This window comes from Manis pentadactyla, chromosome 14 (assembly GCF_030020395.1).
Source record: "Manis pentadactyla isolate mManPen7 chromosome 14, mManPen7.hap1, whole genome shotgun sequence".
Taxonomy (NCBI): domain Eukaryota; kingdom Metazoa; phylum Chordata; class Mammalia; order Pholidota; family Manidae; genus Manis; species Manis pentadactyla.
The window spans coordinates 90,858,241-90,884,265 of NC_080032.1; the positions used below are offsets into that span (position 1 = coordinate 90,858,241).

At 38.6% G+C, this 26,025-nt stretch overlaps 1 protein-coding gene across 2 annotated transcripts in view; it reads left to right on the plus strand.

Moving 5' to 3' along the window:
• ARID2 (AT-rich interaction domain 2) overlaps positions 1–26,025 on the plus strand; it is a 164,879-nt gene that overhangs the window by 123,172 nt on the left and 15,682 nt on the right. For both annotated transcript variants that reach the window (XM_036889222.2, XM_036889224.2), the window contains 5 exons: positions 714–795; positions 2,622–2,756; positions 3,384–3,580; positions 3,834–6,643; positions 13,929–14,077. In XM_036889222.2, the coding sequence (XP_036745117.2) occupies positions 714–795; positions 2,622–2,756; positions 3,384–3,580; positions 3,834–6,643; positions 13,929–14,077 (3,373 nt within the window). The remainder of the gene's footprint in view (positions 1–713; positions 796–2,621; positions 2,757–3,383; positions 3,581–3,833; positions 6,644–13,928; positions 14,078–26,025) is intronic.

The following is a 26,025-nucleotide window of genomic DNA, read 5'->3' on the forward strand; positions in this document are numbered from 1 at the left end:
TCATAAGTAAAATCTTTGTAATTGAAATGTGTCTTAAGATTAATAGCTAGTATATTTTTATACAACCATCTTGCCTCCTATAGGGCAAAAAGTGTATTTCAAAACTGTTATTTTAACCTTTTATTTTCTCACTAGAAGAATAATCTTATGAAACCCTTTCTTGAATGTAGGACTTTAAATTAGTTTCACCTTTTGTTCATCTTATCTCAAAAATTTTATATATGCCACTACAGAGTTAATACTAATTTTTTAAATTTAGAAGTGAAGTTATCTCTGATACAGTCTATTTCTGTAACTAAACTGAGAGATGTATTGAGCTTATATGACCTTGGGCTAGTTATTTTAATCACTTTAGTCTCAGTTTCCTTATCTGTACCCACCTCACAGAAGAATTAAGTAAAACAATGTATGTATAGTATTGAACTCAGTGTCAGATACATGGGAAAAATAGTTTATGTTAGCTGTATAATCCATATTATAGTTATTTGAATGACTGTAAGGTTAAAAAATAGTTCATTTGAAGCATCTAAGACAGTGCCTTCAGTAATATGTGCTGAACTGTAAGTTTTTTCCTCAAATTTGTATGTTTTCATTATGTTTGTACACCTTTTGGAAAGGTATTGGTTGTGAATATTAATTGGTTCAGTACCCATAAACTAAATACAGCGACTCAGTTTTAACAAATGATGTAGCTAATACGTTTTCCTCTTTAGCTTCCAGAGCAGCTGTAGGACAGCACGTTGCCCCACCTCCAGGAATAGTGGAAATAGATAGCGAGAAGTTTGCCTGTCAGTGGTAAGTGGCTTATTTCTGTTAAGGCTTTATCTGGGGAAGAATAAAGCACCCGTCCAGGGTGTTTTATTCTGTCAGAGTAGAATATAAAGAAAGGGCAATGTAAAATACTTTCACCTGTACTTCAGAGTAATTTGACAGAAAAATATTCATCAGAATCTTCAGAATTAAAATAGTCTGACTAGAATCTCATTTAATTACACCACTTCTTTCACAGTAAAATTTGTGTTAAAAAGTTATCTTTGACTTTGTAGAAGATAGGTTTACCAGATTATAGAATTTGTTTTTCTTAATTAATGTTTCATTAAAAGTGAATTGGACTGACTTCAAGAAAACAAAACCAGATTTTTTGTTAAATGTCCCTTTTAAAAGTCAAAAGCAAAACTTATTATTCATTGCTGATTAATTCTCCTTTTTGTGAGTAGTAAAGGGAAACTAATCAAAATACAGAATGGCTAGTGTGTCAACATGGAAGTAGCAACTTGGAAATAGTATTCATTGAGGAGACTGAGTAGTCATATCTGAGCCATTTTCTGAAAAAATAAATGTAGACTTGGTTGGATTAGATTTCATTCTGTCATGGATAGTTGCCTCTACATTGTTTATGAACTTCAACTTAAATTCTTCAGATTGACTATATAAGAATTACTTTCCAGTGATGTGTTACTTTTAAATTTTTCTTTCCTTGACTCCTTTTCTCCCATTTTCTAACATTATTTGCCTCCCATTTCATATGCCTGTCACTCTGTGTTCCATACTTTTGTTGCTTTTATATCTTTGTTTCTATGACAGTTTTCTCTAGGCCTTTTCACTTTGCTTAAATCAGGTTTATGGTTTTAGATATCTAATTATTTGCTTTTTCCTCATATTCTTTATTTTTACACTTTAACCCTTTATACATAATGAATCTCTTCCAATAATATTTGGAAATGTTTATCTTCTACAGTGAAACCAAAATAAGTTTCTTGGACCTAAGAAAATCAGTACTCAAAGGATTATGAAAGTCGAGAAAAGTATGTTTCACATTCACCGCAAAATGTGTGTGTGTGTTAGGTATAGATTTGGTCTTACAAATCCCAGTTGCACATTTCTGCCAGTTGGGGTCGAGGAGGAGAGAATCATTTTACAGTTGTTTTATCATCACTATTGTTTGATTCGGTTTGTGAGAAACAGCTGTAAATTGGCCTGTTAGGTATACAGTGATTCCCAGAAAGACCTCTGTAATGAAAAGTAGGCCTCCAGTTCTGACTTAAGGTGAAAGTCACTTTATGGAAAAGACAAACTGAAGTTTGAATTAAGTTGTAATGGATTAGAAATAGAAGTCACCGAAACAGAAAGGAAGGGTGCAGCACGAGAAGTCATTCGAGGAAGCAGTTGAAAGCTTGGCCAAGAGTCAATGAAAGTTTAGTTTTTCCTCCATTTACCACATCTCCAACGGAAGTAGCTCATAACTGGGGACTTTGTTATATTGTGATTACAAGATAGGCCCTTTAATAGATACACACTGAGTAAAACTATTTGTTGTAAAATACTTGTTGTCAAAAGACCAATCCGGCTCTCACTGAGATGTAAATACAGGTTTCCTATTTGTTGTTAATGATTTTTTTTGCACTAAAGTAAGTATGAGTAAATAGTTAATCTCTTAATTTGATTTAGTCTGTCTAAAACCTAGCATGTGTTTTTGCTAATAAGCAGGAGCTAGTGAAATTTAATTAGTAGGTGTAATTATTAGTTTATTACATTCTTGCTTCAGATGGTTTTGGTATATTTGAGTATGGATTCTTCTTATAGTGTATTGCATAATGCCATTTATTTTTCTCCTTTTTTAGGCTAAATGCTCATTTCGAAGTAAATCCAGATTGTTCTGTTTCTCGAGCAGAAATGTATTCTGAGTACCTTTCAACTTGTAGTAAATTAGCTCGTGGTGGAATCCTCACATCAACTGGATTTTATAAATGTCTTAGGTAGGGTGCATATTCTTAACTTTGAATAATTTACATCACTCAGAATACCTCTTGCTCCCTAGAGAAAATACAAACTAATTTTAAATATCTCCATTACTTGAAATGTCATATTGGTTAGGTTGTCATATGGTGGAAGTTCAAATACAAGGAAATTCTAGAAATCACATACGGTATTTGTGTTGGAACATTATGAATTCATCTAAGAAAGATAATGAAGTAATTAAGTTTATTCTTTCTGCTTACTTTTATGTTAAAGACATGACTTTCGCCCTTTTTAATCTTGAATAATAGTCTATAATATTCTGTCTTCAAATATCAAGGCTTTTTGATATTTTGCAAAGTTCATAAAATAGGCATACTGGATGGAGCTTGTTTATTAATTACACATGCATTAGAATTGTTTAAACACAACAATGTTAATAAATAGTGGTTTTAAAAATTGGAGAACTTGTCTTTTTAATTTTTTTCTTTGCTTCCCATCCTTGTGGAACACAAGTATATGAATCATACTAGTTCATACAGAAGTAGCAGTGGATATATTGCTGCTGTTCATGTTAACATTGTGAGAAGTCAGGCTTTTTCACTAGCGTGCCACTTATCAACACTAAATATGTGTGTTCTTCACAGAACGGTCTTTCCAAATCACACCGTGAAGAGAGTCGAGGAGCCCAGCAGCAGTGGGCAGGCGCACATTCACGTGGTGGGAGTCAGGCGGCGGGCCATCCCGCTCCCCGTGCAGGTGTACTGCCAGCAGCAGCCGGTGCCTGCCCCGGCCCTGCGTGCCGATTCTGTTCCTGATGTATCTCCCAGCCCTTCACCTGCAGGTATTTATTTTTCAGTGTTTTGAGTATTACCAATATCATAATAAAACTAAATGAAAATGTATATTATATACATTTTAAATGTATAACTTTTCCTTGTTTTTTCAGTACCATTTTCTTGTTACATCTTATTCACATAATGGAAAGTAGATGTTAATTTTTTACAACTGTTTTTCTCCTGTAGTAAGTAAAATAATTGTGTGTACAGCTTTTCAGTCATTTCGTTATGAATTTTTTCTTTCCCTCATATTTTCAGGAATCCCTCCTGGACCACAGACTGTAGGAAACCACTTTCAGAGGACTTCCGTCATCAACCAGTCTTCAAACGTGACCTCAACACAAAGGTCTTTTCCAGCACAAGGCGTTCATCCCGCGGCGCAGACTGTTTCGAGAATTCCTCCAAATCCTTCAGTTAATACCCACTCGCCGCACAGTGTGCCGGTGGCTGTCATTCAGAACAAAGCTCCGGTCCCTTGTGAACTCGTCCAGGCGACAGTACTCCCGAGCTCCGCGCCGCAGACGACGGGTCCTGTCGGTATTGCCGTGGGCAGCGGGGCTGCGCAGAGCCCTGTGGTCCAGGCTCAGGGCCCAGGCCCGCAGCCTGTTGCGGTCGTAAACTCCCAGGCGCTGCTTCCCCACCCCTCCATGCTGCCCCAGCAGCCTCCGTTGCACACGGTGGTCCCGGGACAGATTCCGTCTGGGGCCCCCCTCGCGGTTATTCAGCCAGCTGTTCCGCAGAGTCACCTGTTCGGCCGAGTACAGAACATGCCTGCGTGCGCTCCTGCGGGCTCACAGGGTCAGCAGTTAGTCGCCACGTCACCGCAGCCCGTTCAGGCTTCGTCTCAGCAGATGCCGGCGGGCAGCCAGCCGCAAGACACGGTCCTCATAGCACCCCCCCAGTACGTGACGACGTCTGCCTCCAGTATTGTCCCCGCACCTCCGGTGCAGAACTTCCAGGTAGCCGCGGGACAGATGGTGGCCATTGCCGGGCTCCCGAGCCCACAGCCCGCGAGGGTGGGCTTTCAGAACATCGCCCCCAAGCCCCTCCCTCCTCAGCACGGCGCGTCCGCGGGGGCGCAGCAGCCCGTCCCGCAGCCACAGCAGCCCCCCCAGCAGAGCGTCGTGATCGTGAGCCAGCCAGCTCAGCAGGGCCAGACCTACGCACCAGCCATTCACCAGATCGTTCTTGCGAATCCAGCAGCGCTTCCAGCCGGGCAGACCGTTCAGCTGGCTGGACAAGCAAACGTGACCCCCTCTTCTTCACCGTCGCCTGCCCCAGCTCCCAATACCCCAGGCCCTGCTGCCGTGCCGTCTTCCACCCCGCAGTCGCAGGGGCCGCCCCCGACCGTCAGCCAGATGCTGTCTGCGAAGAGGCAGCACTCCCCCGCGCCCCCGCAGCAGGTCCAGGCGCAGGTCCAGCCGCAGCCGGCAGGCGCAGGCCTCGGGCAGCCTGCTTCTGCGGAGTCGAGTCTGATAAAACAGCTGCTGCTCCCAAAGCGTGGGCCCTCCACCCCGGGCGGCAAGCTCATTCTCCCGGCCCCACAGATCCCTCCGCCCAGCAGCGCGAGGGCACCTAGCCCTCAGGTGGTGTACCAGGTGGCCAACAGCCAGGCGGCGGGTTTCGGGGTGCAGGGGCAGCCTCCGGCTCAGCAGCTCCTGGTTGGGCAGCAGAATGTTCAGTTGGTCCAAAGTGCAATGCCGCCCACAGGCGGGGTGCAAACCGTGCCCATCTCGAACTTACAAATACTGCCAGGCCCACTGATCTCAAATAGCCCAGCGACCATTTTCCAGGGGACTTCGGGCAACCAGGTCACCATAACAGTTGTGCCAAATACAAGTTTTGCAACTGCAACTGTCAGTCAGGGAAACGCAGCTCAGCTGATTGCCCCTGCGGGGATCACGGTGAGTGGGGCGCCGGTGGGGGTAGGGCTGCAGGCGCCCCTGCCGGCCCCCCACGCGTCTCCGGCCGGACAATCGTCTTGCGTTGCTGCTACTCCCCCGTTCCGAGGTGACAAAATAATTTGCCAAAAGGAGGAGGAAGCGAAGGAAGCAACAGGTTTACACGTTCATGAACGTAAAATTGAAGTCATGGAGAACCCTTCCTGCAGACGAGGCACCGCGAGCACCAGCAATGGGGACACAAAGGAAAACACAGTGCAGGTGGGGGGCCTCTTAAACGGGAGAAAGTACAGTGACTCAAGTCTACCTCCTCCAAACTCAGGGAAAGGTCACGGTGAGACTAATCCATGCTCACTGGTCAGTAATGGGCCATCGCTAGAACTGGGTGAGAACGGGACAGCCGGAAGACAGAACTCAGAACAGATGGACATGCAGGATATCAAAAGTGATTTGAGAAAACCTCTAGTTAATGGAATCTGTGATTTTGATAAAGGAGATGGTTCTCATTTAAGCAAAAACATTCCAAATCACAAAACTTCCAACCATGTAGGGAATGGTGAGATATCTCCAGTGGAACCACAGGGGACTCCAGATGCCACTCAGCAAGATACTGCCAAAGGTGATCAGCGAGACAGGATCTCTAACGGGCCCGTGTTCGCCTGGGGCGGCTCCCCGTCTGTGAGCAGCGCGCAGGACGCCCCGGGCGTGGCCCCTCTGCAGATCGGCGGTACCGATTTGCCTAATGGACCTCTAGCTCCAAGTTCGAATTCAGATGTGCCTCAGCAACGCCCGAGTGTAGTTGTCTCACCACACTCTACAGCCCCTGTTATACAGGGGCACCAGATCACAGCCGTTCCCCGCCCAGGGTCAAGAGGCCCCCATTCTCCTGCCCTGTCCCCGGACCTCCGGGCTGCAAACGGCACAGCGGACAGTAAAACTGTGAAGAGACCCGCGGAGGATAATGAGCGGGAGACAGTCCCGGGAGTTCCAAATAAAGTGGGGGTTCGAATCGTTACAATCAGCGACCCCAACAACGCCGGCTGCAGTGCGACCATGGTCGCGGTCCCAGCTGGGGCGGATCCCAGCACCGTGGCTAAAGCAGCCATAGAAAGCGCGGCGCAGCACAGGCCGCAGCCGCCAGCCTACGTGCAGAGCGTGGCTGCGCAGGTAAGCCATTCTTCCAACTTTTCTCTTAAAAATTCTGACTCTAAGGAGAAATGCACTCCTTGTCCAGGTCTCATCTTGAAAAGTCAGTTGTATCAGCCCACCAGTGTCCTCGAGCTCTCCTGCTCTTTTATTTCTGCTGGTTTTCTGATAATGAATAGTTTTCAGTCAACTTCAGCACGTGGCTTAGAGAACCTATTTGTTATAGACCCCATTTAGTAATTTTGTAGATCCAAGCTAGAGAAGCCCTTGCTAATCTAACATCTTTTAGAGAATATTTTAAATGTAACAGTCTCCTTTTGGAGTTTGGGGGTCGCCAAGAGAACTCCAGGGGATTTCTGTGTTTGATACTGACGTGAGCGTTATTCTGTGGCTCTTTTCATGCACTTCTGTGAAAGAAGACGAATCCCTCAAGGACTTTATTAAGTGTGTGCTTGTTATATTTATGTATTTAGTTAGTTGTCTTTATTCCTTAGAAAGTATTATTACTTTTAATTTCAATTTGTTTCAGCTGTTCTGATATTCCTAATTGTGTGTTTGTCACCCCTTTGATCTGCCACCATGTCTCTCACCCCCTCTTCAGTGCCTGCTCCCCAGTCTCTGCATGCCTCAGTAAGGAGAAGTGTGTTCCCGGTCCACTGCGACTGAATTGAGGGTGCAGTCAACCTGTAAAGCTCCTAAAGACTGGGGCACCGTTGCACTGGCACGAGGGGTTCACTTACAGCTGCCCCTCTCCTGTTTCTGAGAGTACTTTTCACTCCCTGGCCTGATCACTGCATAGCCAGGACCTCCCTGACCGCTGCCAGCGGCGCTGGCACGGCTCTGGCTTCCCCTCTGCCTGTGCTGATGGAGCAGATCTATGGCCGCTGTTGGCGCACGTAGCAAATTGGGGGTTGGGGGTTGGGGCAGGCAGCAAACTCGAAGCTGAAAGATCAGGGAGTCCCTTCTTCAGAACAGTTCAGCCACAAAATGCATGTCTTTCTTCGTGTGGTGGATGAATCTCGACTGTGCTGCTCCGGGGGCATATGAGGTTTTAATTTCTCTGTTAGACCTATATCTCAATACCTAAATAGTTAGAGTATTCTTTAGCAGATGTTGGATACATGGCAGTAATTAACACTGAGTTTTGGTGAGAAATACCAGATAATTTTTGCTCAAACAAACTTGTACAACTTAGGTTTTTATTTATTAAACACTTTTTTTAATCATGCAATGTCTAGCACATAGTAAGCATTCAGTAAGTTGGGTTTGTGTGTTTTTTCTTGTATGTAATAATTTCCCAATTCACCTTGATTATATGCCTGTTTCTCCTCTTAGAGTCCTTTATAATCCTAAATTGTTACTGTAGACCCAGTCAAATTAGAGAAAAACGCCATTATTATGGATTTCATAAACCGTCATTTTTGTGTCCTTAATCTTCCAGCGTGGTTCTGTTCACTTGCCACCTAAGTAACAAAGAACAAGCTATAAATCTTGTTAAGACAATGTGTGCTGGAAAATTTGTACTAAAACATTTTTTCATTTAATCCTCAAAGCAACTCTTTTAAATAGAAACTGTCATTACTGTTTTAGCAAAGAAGCTCCAAGATGCTAAATAACTCAGCCAAGATCACCAGCTAATACGAAATAGTGCCAGGACTGAAACCTGGGTGTGTGTCTGACCCCAAAACTCATGCTGTTAACCCATTTGTCCACACTATTCTTAAAGATTTCTTGGTAATATTCTAGAAAGCCCTTTTATATCTAACATACTGATTATTTGAACTGTTATGTTGTAAGATGTGAGTACCACTAAGGGATAATTTTAGGACATTAATGCTGAAACCCTTTTCTTAACACATCAGACACATCAGCATCTAATTCAAGCCATAAAATGAATGTATTTTATTCCTAATCTGAAAAATGCATACTAAGCTTCTGTGTATTCTCCCCAAGAATGTAATTTATTTAAAATAGCTATATTCTTTACTTCTAAAATTGGTCTTTGGTTGGTATGTAGAAATTTAAAGCTTTGCAAGGAAGAAGGCATGCATGGTGTCTGTGAGAATGAGAATCAAAAACCAGGATTCTTATGTCACTTAGCATGGTGCCAGCTACATAGTTAGACAATAATGGTGCAGATATATTTCATCTTCATATATAGGATAAAGTACCTATAAAGGCTAAAAAGGGATCAACTGTTCAGGATGGGATCATAGTTTCCTTTGAACGGTAGGCTGTTGGGCCTTTTTAAGAGCTTACAAATGAAAATCATTTCCATTTTTCCCCAGATTCTTTAAATTTCTTCTATATAGACCTTGGTTTAACACCATTTGTCCACTGTTGGAATTGGTACCTTAAAAGGGTAGATGAAATACAAGATTTTAAATGTGATTTTTCAGCCGAACCTTGTTATTTCCACCATGTGAAGGGGTCTGGGATGTTAAGGAAGCACCTGGACCCCAAGAAGGGACTTCCAGACTTGCAGAGTGCTCAGGGCTAGAAAGACTGCAGGGAGATATCCCTGCTGGGAATGGCCAACAGGTAATCCTTCCTAATACCACTGGTATTTCATTTTTCTTTTCTTGATTTTGTTGCTTTTCACTCCCGTTAATCAGCTGTATTCATGTCACTATAGGGGGAAAAAATCGTGACAAATAAGGGAGAAATACGTATGTGAAAGTAAATGATATAGCCATAGATTTTGTATTTAAGTAGTATTTAGCTGAGTAGTTTATATATACAAAATAAATTGTACTTCAAGGCATTTTCTTTTTTGTAGCTGCTTAATTTCAAAGTTAATATTTGCAAGTTCAAGTGCAACATACAAGATACTGTTTCTAAAAGCCATATCCTCTACCACTGTTCATGAATTGATATCTGCTGGAAGCATAAAACTAGGTCAGCATATTAAAAAGAAAAAAGAAATTAAAAAATGAAAGCAAATCAGTAATACTTAGCTGAAAACTTATCTTTCTCCAGAGCATGTAAAGCTCAGGTTGACCATAACTGTAGCTGTTGTTTACTGATGTGATGATGTGCCAGATTCTTACATATAAAAATAGTTTACTTAAGCATGTGCCTATTCAAGATATTTCGTATATGCCACCCCTCAGTTCCCTGTCCATTTACACATGGACTAACCCTAGTTTGATGCTGTGTAACAGAGAAGTTTGGTGTCTTCCTGGTCCCTTCGTTTCTTTGATAAAGAGCTTGAGACCTTACTCATCCCATCAGAAAAAAGATCTGTAGCCTCAAGGGGGCAGCATGAAGTCATAGCCATGGGAGATTGTGTTGGCAAGAGCAGTGTCATTTCAGTGTTTTAAGAGTACTACTGCTCAGATTTGTGGAGTAGCTAAGAAAGGCATCACCCTACACATAATGCTTTTGTGTACATTTCAGTGTAAGAGAGAGTTGGTATGTACTGATTATCTAGGTTTATGTTTGAGAGGAGGAAAACTGTCAGTAGTTAAGAAAATGAGGGAATGTGAGACCAGAAAGAGCCTTGGATATTACTTGGTCCCACACCCTCATTTTGAAGAGTTGAAGTAAGTTTCCCACACTCACAAAAATCTTCTCTTTACCAGTGATTTTTACTTTTCTTAATACTGTTCTTAAAACATATGCACATTTAGACTAGATGGAGTCCCTTTTATGTCACATTTAAAGTAAATCTTGTTCTCTGGGTGTACCTCTCTTTACTCGCCTCTTGTGAATGTGCCTTCCTGTGTCCCCCAGGGAGGCCTTAGGTGTCGTGGCGCCTGCCTCGGGCATCTGCCCCACTTGGTGTGTGCCTTTCAGAGCTTGAGCTGAACGTACTGATTCATTGCTTCTTAGTAAGACAGTTACTTTAAGGAGAATAGGTTATGACTTTGTAGTTTTTCTAACTACATTGAATTTCCAACTACATTAAATTTCTAACTACAGATTGAAATGTGTAAATTTTAGTTTTATTCTAAGGTTTTTAAAGTTTAGTATTAAGAAAGTAAAGGTTTAACAGCCTCATATCCCAAGTTTTATATTAGAAAATATTAGTAGTATAATCTAGAATTTTCAGCCATAATTCACTCTTGCAAAGGTGATAAAGGGCTGTAAGATTATAATTTCTTATTTTAACGAAAAGAGCAATATCTTTTCCAAAAATAAAACTGCAACATGAACTAGCACTTTTAGTTAGTTTCACATTGCAAAAGAAATCACAGATTTATTTCACATCCTGTTCTGGCATGCACTACCGGAATGTGCCCTTTCTGCTTTGATTTTTTTTAACCGTAAGATAAAAAATAGACCCTCACTCATAGAGCTATAATGTACAATATTCCTCAAGGGTGATCATTCCAAAAACATGACTTGGAAACCTACATTTACATTTACATATAATGTAAACAACAATGTTAAGAAAAAAAGTAAACTTATTCACATCCTGAAAGTAATATATTTTGCTTTCTCATGTAGAAGATCTAATTCTTAAAACATAATTTAATGGTACTTTGAAAAGCATACAGTACAATATAAACAGTTTACTTAAAAATTAGTTTTGTTGGACAAAAGTCTTCTTTTTTAAATATAGGAGGAAATCTAAAAATTATTAACTCCTGAGGTCAAAGAAAATATGAGTCTTGGAATTTCTCATTTGCTACATTCTATAAATACTTCCTTTTTGTTTCACTGATACATTTAGCCATATTTAATAACTTCCATTGTTTTTTGTTTCCATTTTATTGTAAAAGTTTTCAAACATGTACTAAACTAGAGCCAGTAAATATCCATCACCTAGGTTCAGATATCACCATTTTGCCTTCTGGTTTCATCTGTTCCTACACCATAATTTTTTTTCCTGGAGTACTTAAAAACAAATCCCACTATTTCATTTCACCAGTAAACACTATTCTCAAATAGTTAAGTCCTTTTCAATGTCTATATCTGTTGATATAGATAGATAGATCTCCACAATACCAAACCACAGCTGAAAAAAGTAGTATTTCTTAATATTTGACATCCAGTTCATGTTCAGTGTTCCCTAGTTGTCTTTTTAAAAAGATTTTTAAAACAGCTTTCAAGTTTGGATCAACAAGTTCTCTACACATTGCATTTGGTTAATATGTCTTTTATTCATTCTTAATTTAGCCGCTTAGATTAACTTCAGTCATCTTTGCTACATCCCATATTAACATTTGGGCTTAAAATAACCTCTGATTTCCGAGTTGTTAAATTGTCTAAGTGACACCAGTAAGGGTACACGATGGGGAAAGAAACACCAAAAGCAAATGGGATAACAATTTGTCAGCACTTACAGGAATGAAATAAGTTTAGTTTACAAATATAAGATAGTCAATAAAATACCTAATTTAAATGATAATCGTGTAGAGATTAAACGATTATTGTGTAGAGATTATCATTTAAATTAGATATTTTATTGACTATCTTGTCATGTATTTGTAAACTAAACTTATGTAGACCAAAAGGTTCATTCTGAGGGAATTGATAAGTGAAAAATTTACCCTTTAATTAAAATTCTGGGACACTTATAACCTGTCGCTCTTTGTATTTATATTTGGCTGAAATCAATCCTTTAGTTACTCCCACTTACCAGAATGTCATGGATTTTTAATATCATTTCAAGGAAGCAGTTTAAGCAATATTTTGATAGATTGATACTAATTTTATCTTCCCTTTCTTTCTCTCTGACCCTCTTTTTTTTTTTGTTTGCTTTCTCACCTTCAGTTTTTTATAGCTTTAAGAATTCACAGTTGAATGATTGTCAGATCCATGTTTCCACCATAAACTTTGGTTGATAGACATTTGTAGTTGATCTGTCACTGTCCCGACAGTGAACTCACCGTCTTTCTTCTAAAATACGGTTTCCCTTCCGGACTTTTCTGTTAGCATAATAATAATAGCAACAGCTGCCGTCTGTTGAGAATCTAGAGGTGAGCTCCTTGTGTATAGTCTCTCCAGTCTCTCTAGTCTTCCCCCCATCCCTGATGTCAGATTTCACTACTTACACTTTATAGATGAGGCGACCAAGCGTCAGAGGGTCATATAGTCAGAAGGCAGAGAGGATCTGAGTCCTGACTGGTGAAGCTAGGAAGTCCACATCCTGTCCCGACATGACAAGTGTGCTCCCTTAGAATGCAGGTTTTCGTGCATGTATATGTTTTCTCACTAACAACATTGTGAGACTTAAGGGTGGGACAATCACAGCTCAAAAGTGGACTTTTTTTTCTTAGACCTTAGTTCTTACAGAACTCAGAAGTTCTTATGAACACATTCTAAGAATATTTTATTTCAGAATTTTATTCTTTTCTTTTTTTCGCGTCTATGCAATAGCTTTATATGTGTTTTGTCTGCTTTTTAAAATTATTATTGCTTTTAATGTGAGATTTTCAGAAATTTTAATGTTTGCCCAGTGATTTCCAGTATTACCTTATAAATGAACAAATATATTTAATATTTTCCCAAAGTTTAAATAAATTTATTGCAATTCTTCAAAAGTGGTGTGCTGCCATTTCCATGAAAATTTTAATATTTTTCCCTTTGTGATAATGATAAGAATGAAATCTGAGTTAAGGTTCAGAGAAAATGTATTGCCTCAAATTGCTTTAAGCTACTTTATTATTACTTTCTTAAATGTTTTTCAGAAAGAAAGGGATGGGATATAGAAGGAAAAAAATATACCTTGTATTTAAAAGACTCGGGCCTGCAGTCAGAGCCCCTTTGTCGTGTCATCCATCAAAAGCTGTATCTGGGCGACTTTAAAAACTGACATTGTTAGTTAAAGCAGCTTACCACGAAATAAGATGTATGACGTTCTACTTACACGGTTACTTCATTTTTAACATCTGAGATTTCCTTTGCTTTTTACTATATATTGTTTTACATTATATTCATCTACAAGTCTAAAGGAAATACTATGCAAAGAAATAAAATTTGCCGTTGGTTTATTCTTGTGGATAATATATGTAAGTAAATCAAATGATACATCTATAGTAGACTTATTTCTCATTTTAGTCCATAATTGTATGTTCCTCCTAATTTTATGAACATAAAACATCATCATTCTGAATAATGTATGTTCTATAACAATAACAGTGTGATCTTGCCTCTGGTTCATATGAAATAAAAGAGTATGGCTTCTTAAATATTTTAATAAGTTTTTTTAAAGAATTTTTAAAAGATAATTAAACTACAAATGTAAATTTCATATGTTAGAAGTGAATAGCTATCAGTGTAATCAATGAGCCTATTCTATGAAAAATATGAGTGTTTTCCAGTTGTGTCACCAACTGCGCGGTTTTTTTTTTCCTAGAACACTCCTGTGGCGCCTCCCGCAGCTGTGCAGGTGCAGAGCCAGCCTCACGGCTCTCAGCCTCCTCCGTTCAGCGCGTCTAGTCCGCACAGGGATCCGGTGCGAAAACCTGGGCACAACTTCATGTGTCTCTGGCAGTCTTGTAAAAAGTAAATGGCGGTTTTATTTGGTATACATAAATGCTCTTTGTTCTAGAATGCTTTTATATTTAAATTTCTGTCACCTACAGGTTTACAAAACTTTTCTTTCGAAACCTCTAACTTTCAGCAAAACGATTTTATGTTACAAGTGATGTTTATGTAGATCCAGTGGCACCGAAGCTAAGAAATTTATGTAGTGGTGGAAAGAGCTTCATTGCCTAATGGTAGGACATTAGAGAATGTGTTTCAGTATTAATTTTTAACAAAAGAGAATTTGATTTTATATTTGGCTATGAGAAGAGGTTTTTTTAAATGACTTGAAGATACAGCTGTAGAATTTCTGCATAGAAGCTTAAAGGTAATATCTGTTAGGAAGAATGACTTGTCTTAAATTTGAGCTTGGGATGGACACCCTGTGCAAATTATTTTTAAAGCCATATAACCTCACAATTTAATGACTAAGATAAGCAGTGAGTAGAACTGAACTTCTTAGGCTTTCTTATACTGGATGGAAAATGAGAATAATGTTGTTTAAAATAAAACCTTAGTTCGTTTAGTATTACTCAGCCAGGGCCCTTTGCTCTGTGACTTTTTAGAGCTGTAGGGCCAATGCATTTTCTGACTAGACACACTGTCTTCATTTTGAGATCAAAGATTCCACTTTGCCTCTTCTGACTCTCCTCACTCGGAAAAAATGTACTTGCTGGTCATAGGCTTTATGATACAAACACTGCTTTTCACTGTGAACTTCACAGACCTGTGGTGGGATGTGGCTGTTGGTGTAGCCTAGGGATCGTTAATAGTATGCAGAGCTGCTTTGGACAGTGTTTACCAAACTTTACATCTCAACACAGTAGTGGCGTCATGAAATCATTTTTGGCAGGTTATTTGGCCAGTGGGTTTTTGCTTGTTTTGAGTGGAAAAAATGAATTAAATATATCAGCTTCCATTATGATAGTCGAGGTAAGTATTGTTTCCAGTTAGGAATGTGTATATAATATATGCATGTTTCCTGGAATGTAGTGTGAAGTCTGTGTCAGAAAGGTTGCTTAGAAAGCAGGGCTTTAGGTTGTCTCTGATTAATTCTTTTTTTTTTAATTTGACTAATTCTTTTTATTTTAGTTTTTGTTGTAAGTCATTTTGAAACTTTCTTCACCAATGTCAATTCTGTCCTTTTCTTTTTTTTTAAGGTTATGATTTTGTTTTTGTCTAATAATGCCATTGGTTGACTAAAATGTTTGAGAATAAGCTGCCTTAGATGATGTTTTTAGAGTATTTCAAGAAAAAAAAATTGCTAAAAGACTTAAAGAACCACAGTGCTCAGTGTAGCTTCTCATCTTGCTGGTAGGATCGGTGTTAAGGAATTTGATGGTGTACCTTTTCAAGTCTGAGTAACACTGACTCAACAAGGCTTCTTAGGGCCTGCTATCTTTTAAAGCCATTTTTAGATACTGTATTGCTAATAAGTTCATTTTGATTCTGCAAATAATTGTTGATATACTCTAACAAGGAGTGTTTGCTAGGAGCTAGTAATACAAAGTTCACTTTCAGCTCTTGGGGACAGATCCATAAAACAAATTACAGTATAAATAAGTGCTTTAAAAAGATAGTTTCATAGTGTAATTGGCAGCGTAGTAGACAGTTAATATAATGCTGAGATGATTGGAAAAGTTTGGCATTACTTTCAAATTGGGTTTTGAAGAATGAGTAGGAGTGTGTCATGCAAAAATAATTCCAGTCAGAATAACAAGTACAGGGAATTACAGAAGGAGCTAATATGCCCAGGGAACTATGAGGAGCTTAGAATGCCAAGAGCATAAGGACATAAAGAGAGTAATGATTGTTTTTATTTTTAGAATTTGTTATAAAGAAACTTAATGAATTTAAACATATTTGGGGTATTTCAGTCCACTGGGAGTTTTTATATCCTTGTTGCTGTTACAGCTGTCCTGTCCTTGGCCAGTGAAGGCCTGTTTGGGCTGGTTCCCAAGCTCTTTGGTTATGACTCAATATAAATCTTTGATAGCTTCCTTCCCCTTTTTTACACAGAATCTTCCAACCTTATTTTGTACTTTCCTGACCCTTATGTGGAATCTACTATTTTTCCAAGGAGGTCTGATATCTTTTAATGGAAATGATATTATTTCTAGTACTTTTCAGTGGATGGTCTAGAAAAACTTCACAGTTTTTATATCATGCTTAGACCTTCTCAACTGTTAGATCTTGAAAAACACATTTTGTTGCCTTCCATCACTTCAATATTTTAATTTTTTGATCCATCTGTAATTTAGTTGCATATATAAAGTGGAGTGTAAATCTAGCTTTATATTACTTTCTAAGTGGCCTACATACTTATGAGGTCATCTTCCCCTCCCAAATTTGAATTGCCACCCTTGATATATATTAAATTTGTGTATGCTTCATCTTTTCTGGATCACTTGGTTATCCCACTGGTCTCTGTCCTTAGCATACTGCCACTTTAGATTTTAATTTTGGGTATAACAAGTTCCCACTCCTAATTTTTCTTTTTCAGAGTGTTTCTCATTCTTTTTCAAGCACTTACCTTGTAGCAGGCCCTGTGCTAGGTTTTGAAATTAGAGTGATACATGTAAACCACACAGATATTGATCCCTTCAAAGGAACTTAAGAATGTTTCTAGAAATCCCCAAAGAAGCATGTTGGGATTCTCGTTGTAATTGCTCTTAATTAATAGGTATTTGCGTGTTTGTTTTTCGGTAGTGAACATTTTTTCAATACTGACTCTTCCGTTACAAGAAAAAAGCATCAGGCCATGGCATTATAATATTTTTTACCCCAGTAGAGCTTTAATGTTTTATGTACGTAAATTCTGCAACTTTATTAAACTTATTGTTAGCTTTGTTTCTTTTTTGTTGTTGTTTGCTGTTATAAACTATCTTAACTTCCACTATATTTTTCAACTGGTGTTTTCAGTATTTATCTCTCTTATTTTGTCCTCTCTTCCAATCATAGTATCTAATGTTTCCAGAACAGTTGTATAATAGTAGTGATAATAACCCTACCTTTAAAAAAATTTAAGACTATTTTTAGAGCAATTTTAGGTTTATAGGAAAATTGAGCAGATGTTGCAGAGTTCCCACATAGTCACTCTTCCCTGCAGTTTTCCTTAATATTAATATCTTCAGTTAGTGTGGTACATGTGTTATAACTGATGAGTAATATTTATACATTATTATTAAACAGAATCCATAGTTCATATTAGGATTCCCTCTGTGTTAGACAGTTGTATGGATTTTGACAATAAATAGTGTCATGTGCCCACCACTGCCGTATCACAGAGAATAGTTGGGGCCACCCTTTAAATCCCTTATGCTTCACCTATTTCTCTCTCCTCACGCCCCTCCCAGCCCCTGACAACTACTGATTTTATTTATTTATTTATTTTTACTATCCCTGTAGCTTTGCCTTTTATTTAATGTCATATAGTTAGGGTCTGACAGTATGTAGTCTTTAAAGAATGGCTTCTTTCACTAAGCAGTATATAAGGTTCCTCCATGTTTTTTGTGGCTTGATGGCTTGTTTTCTTTTCATTACTGAATAATATTCCAGTTTGCAGACATACCAGTTTGTTTGCCAATTCACCTTTGAAGGACATTTGGATTGCTTCTAGTTTCTGGTAGCTTTAAATAAAGCTACTACAAATATTTGTGTATAGGTTTTTCTGTGGACATAATTTTTGAGTCATTTGGATCACTGCTGCACGACCAGATGGTAAGGCGATGTTGGGCCTTATAAGGAACTGCCAAACCCTTATAAAAGTGTCTGTGCCATTTTGCATTCCCACCAGCAATGAGATTCCTGTTGCTCCACATCCTTACCAGCATTTGATAGTCAGATTTTTATACTTTAGCCATTCTAATAGAAGTGCATCTGTATCTGTTTTTTTAATTTGTATCTCCCTGATGAAAATGTTGAGCATCTTTTCATCTGCTTATTTATCATCTGAATATCATTTTTGGTGGGTGTCTATCCATATTTATCCCATTTTTAAATTGGGTTGTTTGTTTTCTGAGTTTTTAGTAACCCCTGAATATTAGATTTTGTCAACATTTTTTTTCTTTTTCTGCACCCGTTGATATGACCATAAGATTTTTCTTTAGCCTGTTGATCTGATGGATTACATCAATTAATTTTTGAATGTTGAACCAGCCTTGCATGTCTGCAATGAATAAATTAAACAAGCACTTTTTTTTAGCTTAGCTTATTTATTCAGCGCTCACCCTTTGGTCTGAGGGGTCCAGTGAGGGGCAGGGCAGGGCAGGGCACACAATGAGCGACACAGTGCATGCACCATTTTCACTGGTATATGGTTCTTTTTATACATGGATTTGATTTGCTAAACTTTTTCTTGAGGATTTTTACACCTACTTTCATGAGAGATATCAGTCTGTAGTTTTTCTGTTTTTGTCTGGTTTTGATAGGGTAATGCTGGCATCATAATGTGAGTGAGGCAGTGTTTTCTCTGCTTCTGTTTTCCAGCAGGGATTGCAGAGAATTGGTGTTTCATCCTTATATGTTTGGTAGAATTTACCAATGAAACTGTCCTGATCTGGTGTTTTCTTTTTGGAATGTCATTGACTCAATTTCTTTAATAATTATGACTTACTCAGATTAACTGTCTCTTCTTGTGTGAGTTTTGGCAGATTGGATCTTTTAGAGAATTGTCCATTTCATCTAAATTATGAAATTTGTAGCATAGTGTGTTACTCATAATATTCCCTTATTATCCTTTTAATGTCGAGGCTCAAAAGCAATGGCCCCCATTTCATTTCTGATATTAGTGACCTGTGTCTTCCCTCCTTTTTTCTTGGGTGAGCTGGCTAGAGGTTTATTTATTTTATTGATTTTTATGAACAACCAGTTTTTGGTTTTGTTGATTTTTCTCTGTTCTGTTTTCATTTAATTGATTTCTGCTCTAATTATTATTGTTATTTTTTCTTCTGCTTGCTTTGAGTTTATATTGCTCTTCTTTTCTAGTTTCTAGTTTCCTAAATTGGAAGCTTTAGGTGATTGATTTTAGTTCCCTTCTAATATATACATTTGGTGATACAACTTTCCGCTTAGCTGATCCCAGAAATTCTGATAACTTGTATTTTCCTTTTCACTTATTCATAACATTTTAGAAATTTGTTCTTTAATCTCCAAATATTTTGGGATATTCCATCTATCTTTTTGTTATGATTTCTAGTTTAATTTCATTGTGAGCTGAGCACATACTTCATATGATTTCTCTTCTTTTAAATTTGTCAAATGGTGTTTTGTGTCCCAGAATGTGGTCTGTCTTGGTGAAGGTTCCATGAAGCATGAAAAAAATGTTTTTCTGCTGTTGTTGAGTGAAGTATTACATAATCTCAATTAGATCCAGTTGATTGATGGTGCTGTTCAGTTCAACTGCATCCTTGCTGATTTTCTGCCTGCTGGGTCTGCCAGTTACTGATAGAGTCGTGCTGAACTCCAAGTGTAAGAACGGATTTGCCAATTCTTCTTGTAGTTCTGTCAGATTTTCCCTCACATTTGATACTTTGTTAGGAGCAAAGGCCTTAGGAATTGTATGCCTTTGTTAAAGGGACTGATCTCCTTACTGTTATATAATGTCCCTCTTTATCCCTCATAGTATCCTTACTGTGAAGTCTGCTTTGTCTGAAGTTTAATACAGTGACTCCTGCTTTCTTCTGCATAGTGTTAGCATGGTGTACCTTCCTACATCTCTTTTAATCTCTGTGTCTTTATATTTAACCACACAAAGTTGCATGTATGTGTATTTTATCCACTCTGCCAGTCTCTTTATCTTCTAGCTAGTATATTTAGACCACTCTTGCTTAGTGATTATTGATACAGTTGCATTAGTGTCTGTCCTGTTTGTACATTTTTCCTACTCATTTCACTTGTTCTTTCCTTTTTCTTCCCATGATACTCTGCTTTCCTGGGTTTTAACTGAGTATATGATTCCATGTTCTGCTCTCTCTTAGCATATCAATTATACTTCTTTTAAATTTTTCTCACGGTTGTCCGTGAGTGTGAAATATATATTCACAGCTTGTCCAAGTCCCCTTCCAAGCAGAAATGTACTGCTTCACGTGCAGGCACCTGGTGACAGAGGCTCTTTCTTCTTATGTCTCTTACTCCATTTCTCTCATTCATCTCACTTAGCCAGAAGCTATAATCACAAAATACATTGTTGCAGTGATTTTGAACACACATTTATCTAGTAGATTTGCTAGAAGTAAGAAGAAGGAAATTGTACTTTACCTCCTTCCCCAATACCTTTCCTTTCTTTACATAGATCGGAGTTTCGGACCTCTGTCTACCATTTACTCCTTTTAAGGCAGGTCTGCGAAGCCCTTAATCTTTGTCTGAGAAAGTGTTTATTTCTCCTTCACTTCTGAAAGATAATTTTGTGGACACAAAATTCTAGGTTGGTGGATCTTTTTCTTCCAGCACTTTAAAAGTCCACTCTTCTTGCATGGTTTCTCAAGAGACATCCAGTGTAGTCTTACATGTGTTCTCTTTATCATTAAAGTGTTTTTTTTTCCCCCTGGTTTCTTTCAGGATATTTTTGGTCTTGGTTTTTAGCAGTGTGAATGTGATGCACTGGGGGACAGCTTTCTATGCATTCCTCCTCGGTGTTCTCTGGGTTTCCCAGGTCTGTGGTTTGGTGTGTGTCATTGATTTCGGAAAACCCTCAACCATTCCTGCATCCAGTGTTTCTTCTGTTCTTTCTCTCTTTCCTCTCTTTCTGATATTCCCTTCACATTTATGTTGTACCTTTGTAAACGTCCTACAGTTCTTGGTTCTGTTTCTTTTTTTCACTCATTTTTCTCATTGTTCTTCAGTTGGGGGAGTTTCTGTTGATATTCATGGCCACTTATTCTTTCCTTGGCCATATCCAGTCTACTGATGTTCCCATCAAAGGCAGTCTTTATTTCTGCTACAACATTTTTTATTTATAGCATTTCTGTTTAATTCTTAGCATCTCTATTTCTCTGCTTACGTAACTCATCTCTTCTTGCATGTGGCCACTCTTTTCATTGGAGCCTTAGCATATTAATTACAATTATTTTTAATTATCAATATGATAATTCCGAAATTCTGCCATATCTAAATCTGGTTCCGATGTTCACTTGGTCTCTTCAGACTGTGTTTTGGGATTTATTTATTTTTTACACTTACTATGCCTTGTAAGTTTTTCGTTGACAGCTGAACTTGTGTCGGTGAGCAGGAACCAAGGCAGGTGGACCTCTGAGAGGCTCTGTCCACCTGGCGGGAGCGGTGCCCAAAGCTTCAGGGTCTTCTGGCGTCCATTTGTTCCCCTCCCATGTTATCTTTGGGTTTCCTTAGAAACTCCTTTTTAAGCAGAGTCTGTATCTTAACCGTTCTTTAATCATACACAACTGTTACTACACTGGAGTGCTGTTGATGCAGTGATAAGGGATTGGTGTAGGGAGCATTCTTTAATCTCATGATTAAATTTCACTTTTTTTTTAAGTGGGCTTGAGTCTGAGGGCTGGGACTCTCTTAGCCTTTATTTTTCTCTGCTTATATGAGACAGGGATTCTGCAGGGGGCTCAGGTTATCTATTTGCTCTTCCCCTAGGTCAGATAGGCTCTGGTAAAGTAATTTTCCTTAAGTGCAGGACTTTATTAAGGGGAAAAGAACACTCTGGGAATATTGTAAAAATGGCGACACTTCCACCCTTCCCCACTGGGAGCCCTGGCGAATTTCTGTGTGGTCTTCAGGAGTATCTGGTAGACTCCTGGAGGTAAAACTCATAAAGTGTGGGTTCTCTCCAGAGGCCCTCCACCCCAAGATTTTGTAGCTTTCAAGACAGTTTATACTAAGCCTCTCTGTCATTTTATCAGTTATTCCTCAAGTATTCCTGTCAGTTACTGACTCCAGGAATTATTTTGACCCTGTTTTCAGTTTGCCTTGTTCTCTGGTGGATTTAAGAGAGGCTAATTGATTTTCAGTTTATTCAGCTTTTATCTTGTTGAGAGTGGGAGGGACAACTTTGATGGCCATTACACCCATATCTTTATTGTTTGTGTATTGTCAGCATGATGTTGACTGTTAAAAAAATGTACAATCAAAATAGATATGATTATATTTTTGTCTTTAATTAATTTTTTTAAGAAAGGGGACCCAAAAAATTTCCTGTGATTAAAAAATAACCCATGAGCTGATTGGTAGTTCTCTGTAATTGAAGGAGAGGTCTCAGTGCCTCTGGGTAGCAAGAACTCACATGCCTTCTTTTTAGTGCTGCGTTTCTTGGCCACAGTGTCCTTTGAAGGAGCAGGGTCAGGATGAAGGAGAAAGTGGAGAGAGGCTCTCCAACTTGCTTTAACCATAGGATCTCTGCCTTTTGCTTTATGCTCAGGGTTTTAAGTCATGTTTTGCTTGACAAGAGGATTCTGCTGCTTTAAACATTTGAAAGCCCCATTTTTTAGAATATGTTGTTCCTTCATTAATACCTAGTTTACAACTTCTACAGAAAAGATTAAAATGTTTCCCTTTTGGAGGAACATAATCTATACTGTGTTTCTGTTTGGAATTGCATCAGGAAAGATCAGTCAGAAATTTCGAGGATGTCAGATTCATTCTAAACAAACATTCCCAGTGTGGAAGTTTTTCTGACTAGGAACCAGGACTTTTATTTGTATTAATAAAACTGATACGCTCTGACCACCCAGGAATCCACTGGAAAGTCCCTTTATTGAAAGCTTGCTTCCTCAGCCATAAAGTGGGGATAATTTTACCTTCTTCAAAGAGCCATCATGGAACTCAGACAAGATGATGTTTGTGAATGTGCCGGATGCAGGGTGAGTACTAAGCAAACGGAAGTTCAGGGAGGGAGGTGCTTCCTGCTGCGAGCAGCTTTGTCAGGAGCAGCGATGGTGGTACTGCCGTATCCCTTGGGTCCACAGAGTAGCCAGAGTCTGAGACTCATTTGTGTGCTTTCTTTATCTCATTAAAAGCACACAAATATGTACATCACCACTCATTTTTATTTTATCTTGAAGTTTATGTTTAGTTCATTAAGTATAACGTTATCGTAATGCCTAATAAATTGTGCAAATTCACTTCCCTACTACTATGAAACATGAACTACTATTTCAGCCCCATATTCAGATTTTAATGGAGGTTGCAAAGCATGTTTAAACACAGTTCCTGAGAAGACCTTTTCAATTTCGCTATATGAAATATGTATAATACTCACATACCAGTAGGTTAGCAGGAGTTGGTGCTGGAGAATCAAAGAGAAATAAAGAAATCCTTCCCTCTATTAACTATTATTAATATCAGTAAATTATTAATATTGTTATAATATTATGAGTATCATTAATTATTAGAAGAAAAGACGGTAGCCAAAAATAGTTGGTTTTGGCTGTCCTGCACCTGAACTCCTTCCTTTGTCGAGATATTTCCCACAATCTGAGTCTTCTTAGGAGGCGGAACATGTCTCTCCGAACAAAAGCAAAGCAAAGGGCCAAATGCTTGCTTTCCCCGCTTTTGCCTTTGGCCCCTAAGCAAACGAATGCATTTGCTCCTGTCTGAGGCTTTGAGTAGGTACTAACTGTGGCCAGGAAGCCGAGTGGGGACTCCCTCCTGCAGCAGCAAATTCAGTTTACAAGGCCATGGACGCCCATTCGGGGCTGCCCTGTTTGCATTTGTATTTCTGGTCCTGCATTAAAGCAAATAACTAGTTCATTTTGATAGTGAAGTTAGCCATCTGCTCTCTCATTTTGAACTTTTACAATTGGACATAATAAAATCGGGTTAGTTTCCCAGCGAGAGTGTTGGTTTGGGCTTCTCCCTGTATATTTTAGCAGCTTGTTACCAAATCTCATTTGAATATAAGATAATGCATACCCTTGATGTTTCTTTTGCCATGGAATGTTATCTATGTAAAACAATTAGATGTTAAGAGATGAGGTAAAAGTTATTTGTTCTACAACTGATATATAGCTTCTTTAAAATATGTTTGCAGTATAGATTTTATGATAGTATTATCATTTACATTTATTAATATTTGAATGCATATCTAATTCTTGCACTAGAATTTTCCTGAAAAAAATAATACATTCCCTGTGTTTTAAGTCAAATTAAAATTGTTGCAGCAGGAGGGCTGTTGGGAGGGACATGGAATACTTTTTGGTCATTAAAGAAAAATAGCCAACCAAGAACCTGAGTAACTAAGAGAACTAAATGAAACTCTCTGAACTAAAGTTCTGCTTTCATCCCTTTTATTTGTGTTTTAAATACAAAGGAAACACTCTGTTTTATAGCCACAGATGTTTGTTTTTAAATTGTTCTTTTGAATATGGTGAATTATTAAAATACCATTATAGATTATGTATTATTAATATATATAACCCCCTGTATAGATTGCAGACTCTTAAATAATAACAGCTTAAAGAAGCAGAAAAGGTGAGCTTTATTTACTTCACTTGTTTATGTATTAATGTCTGAGAAATTTTTTGATGGCTAGGAAAATGGACAGTAATAATCATAGTCATAGTATAAATTACACCAATAAACTAATGGTTGTTGGCTTTATTTTGTTTCAGGTAGAAAATGTTTTAATCTTAAATGGCTGCTTTGGGTAGCTGGAATCAAGGAACGTGCACCTAGTAGCCTTGTGTGAATAATTTGTTTAGTTGACCTAAACAACAATAAGAAAAAAGAATTTTGCCAAAGGGGATTTAAATGAAAGAATAAAAGCTAATTCTGAGCTTTGGCTGCAGTTATTTAAGTAATAAACAGGGGACAAGCCACTATAAATTGATGATATAATCGAAAATAATATGTATCTTTGAAAGATGGCCAATGGTTGAGAAAGAAGGTGTCAGATATTCTTACTGTAATAAGCGTATTAAATATTAACTAAATTTTCCTTTGTTTTGCCAGATACTGTAAATTTAGTTCCTGTCTTTTGAGAAAGTAACAGGATCAAAGGAAAAGTATTTCTGTTGTTTTTCATTGGAGTAGCCACATACATTGTTACAGCAAAGTATAGGACTCAGTAGAAAGGAAAAAATAGGAGGCGCAGAAGAGGGGATAGTTTCTGAAGGAACACAGTAGTCTGGCATGTAAGCGAAGGGGGTGGCCCTGCGAGGAGCTGGCTGTTCTGGCCAAGGTCCAGAGAAGGAAAGGGTGAGCAATGGCAGGTTTAATATAGAGCAGAAGTGCCTTAAGGAAGCTCTAAGAAACTAAACTTATTTCAGTAATAAGCCTTTTTCTCCAGAGACATAAAAGTAAGACATTGTCTCTCAGTGCATCAACTCACACTAATACAGGGGTAGACAAAGTTTAAAATAATAAGATTGAAGTTCAGTGTTTAACAAAAGGTGAAAAAGTTTGGAGCAGTTTCAGTGGGGAATGTTTTCAGGAGTAGACATTAATTGAATTGTGAGTGATGGTGACAGTCACTTGGAAATAAGGAGCAGTAATTTGGAGGTGGACTAACCTTTACTGGGCTTGGCTGTTTTGGAATAGTTGTGGGAAAGGTCTTGGCTGGACGATCGGCACAGTGGATAAGGTGACAGACCCGTGTCACTAGTGGCACCACTGCTGGCCATGGCCTAGAGATAGTTGCTCGTGCTCCTGTTGGCTCTGGTCACCACATAACCTTACAGGCATCACAGTGAAGCCTCCTGGCTGCACTGAAAGCCAGGTCGCCAGGAAGTAAAACGAGCAGCAAAAGTGCCACCTGCCACGTGCTGTGACCTGTGGCTGAGCACACGTGCACACCATGCATGTAAAAAGCTGTTTGTTACAATAGCTTTTCAGCAGACAGCAGTGTATCTTAAGGAAGGGCATTTACTTAAATTGTACAAAGGTACCATATTATACCCACACTGTGGCAGCAGTTTTTAGAGACATGTATTGGTAACACTCCCAGTTGTGTTTAAAAACACACG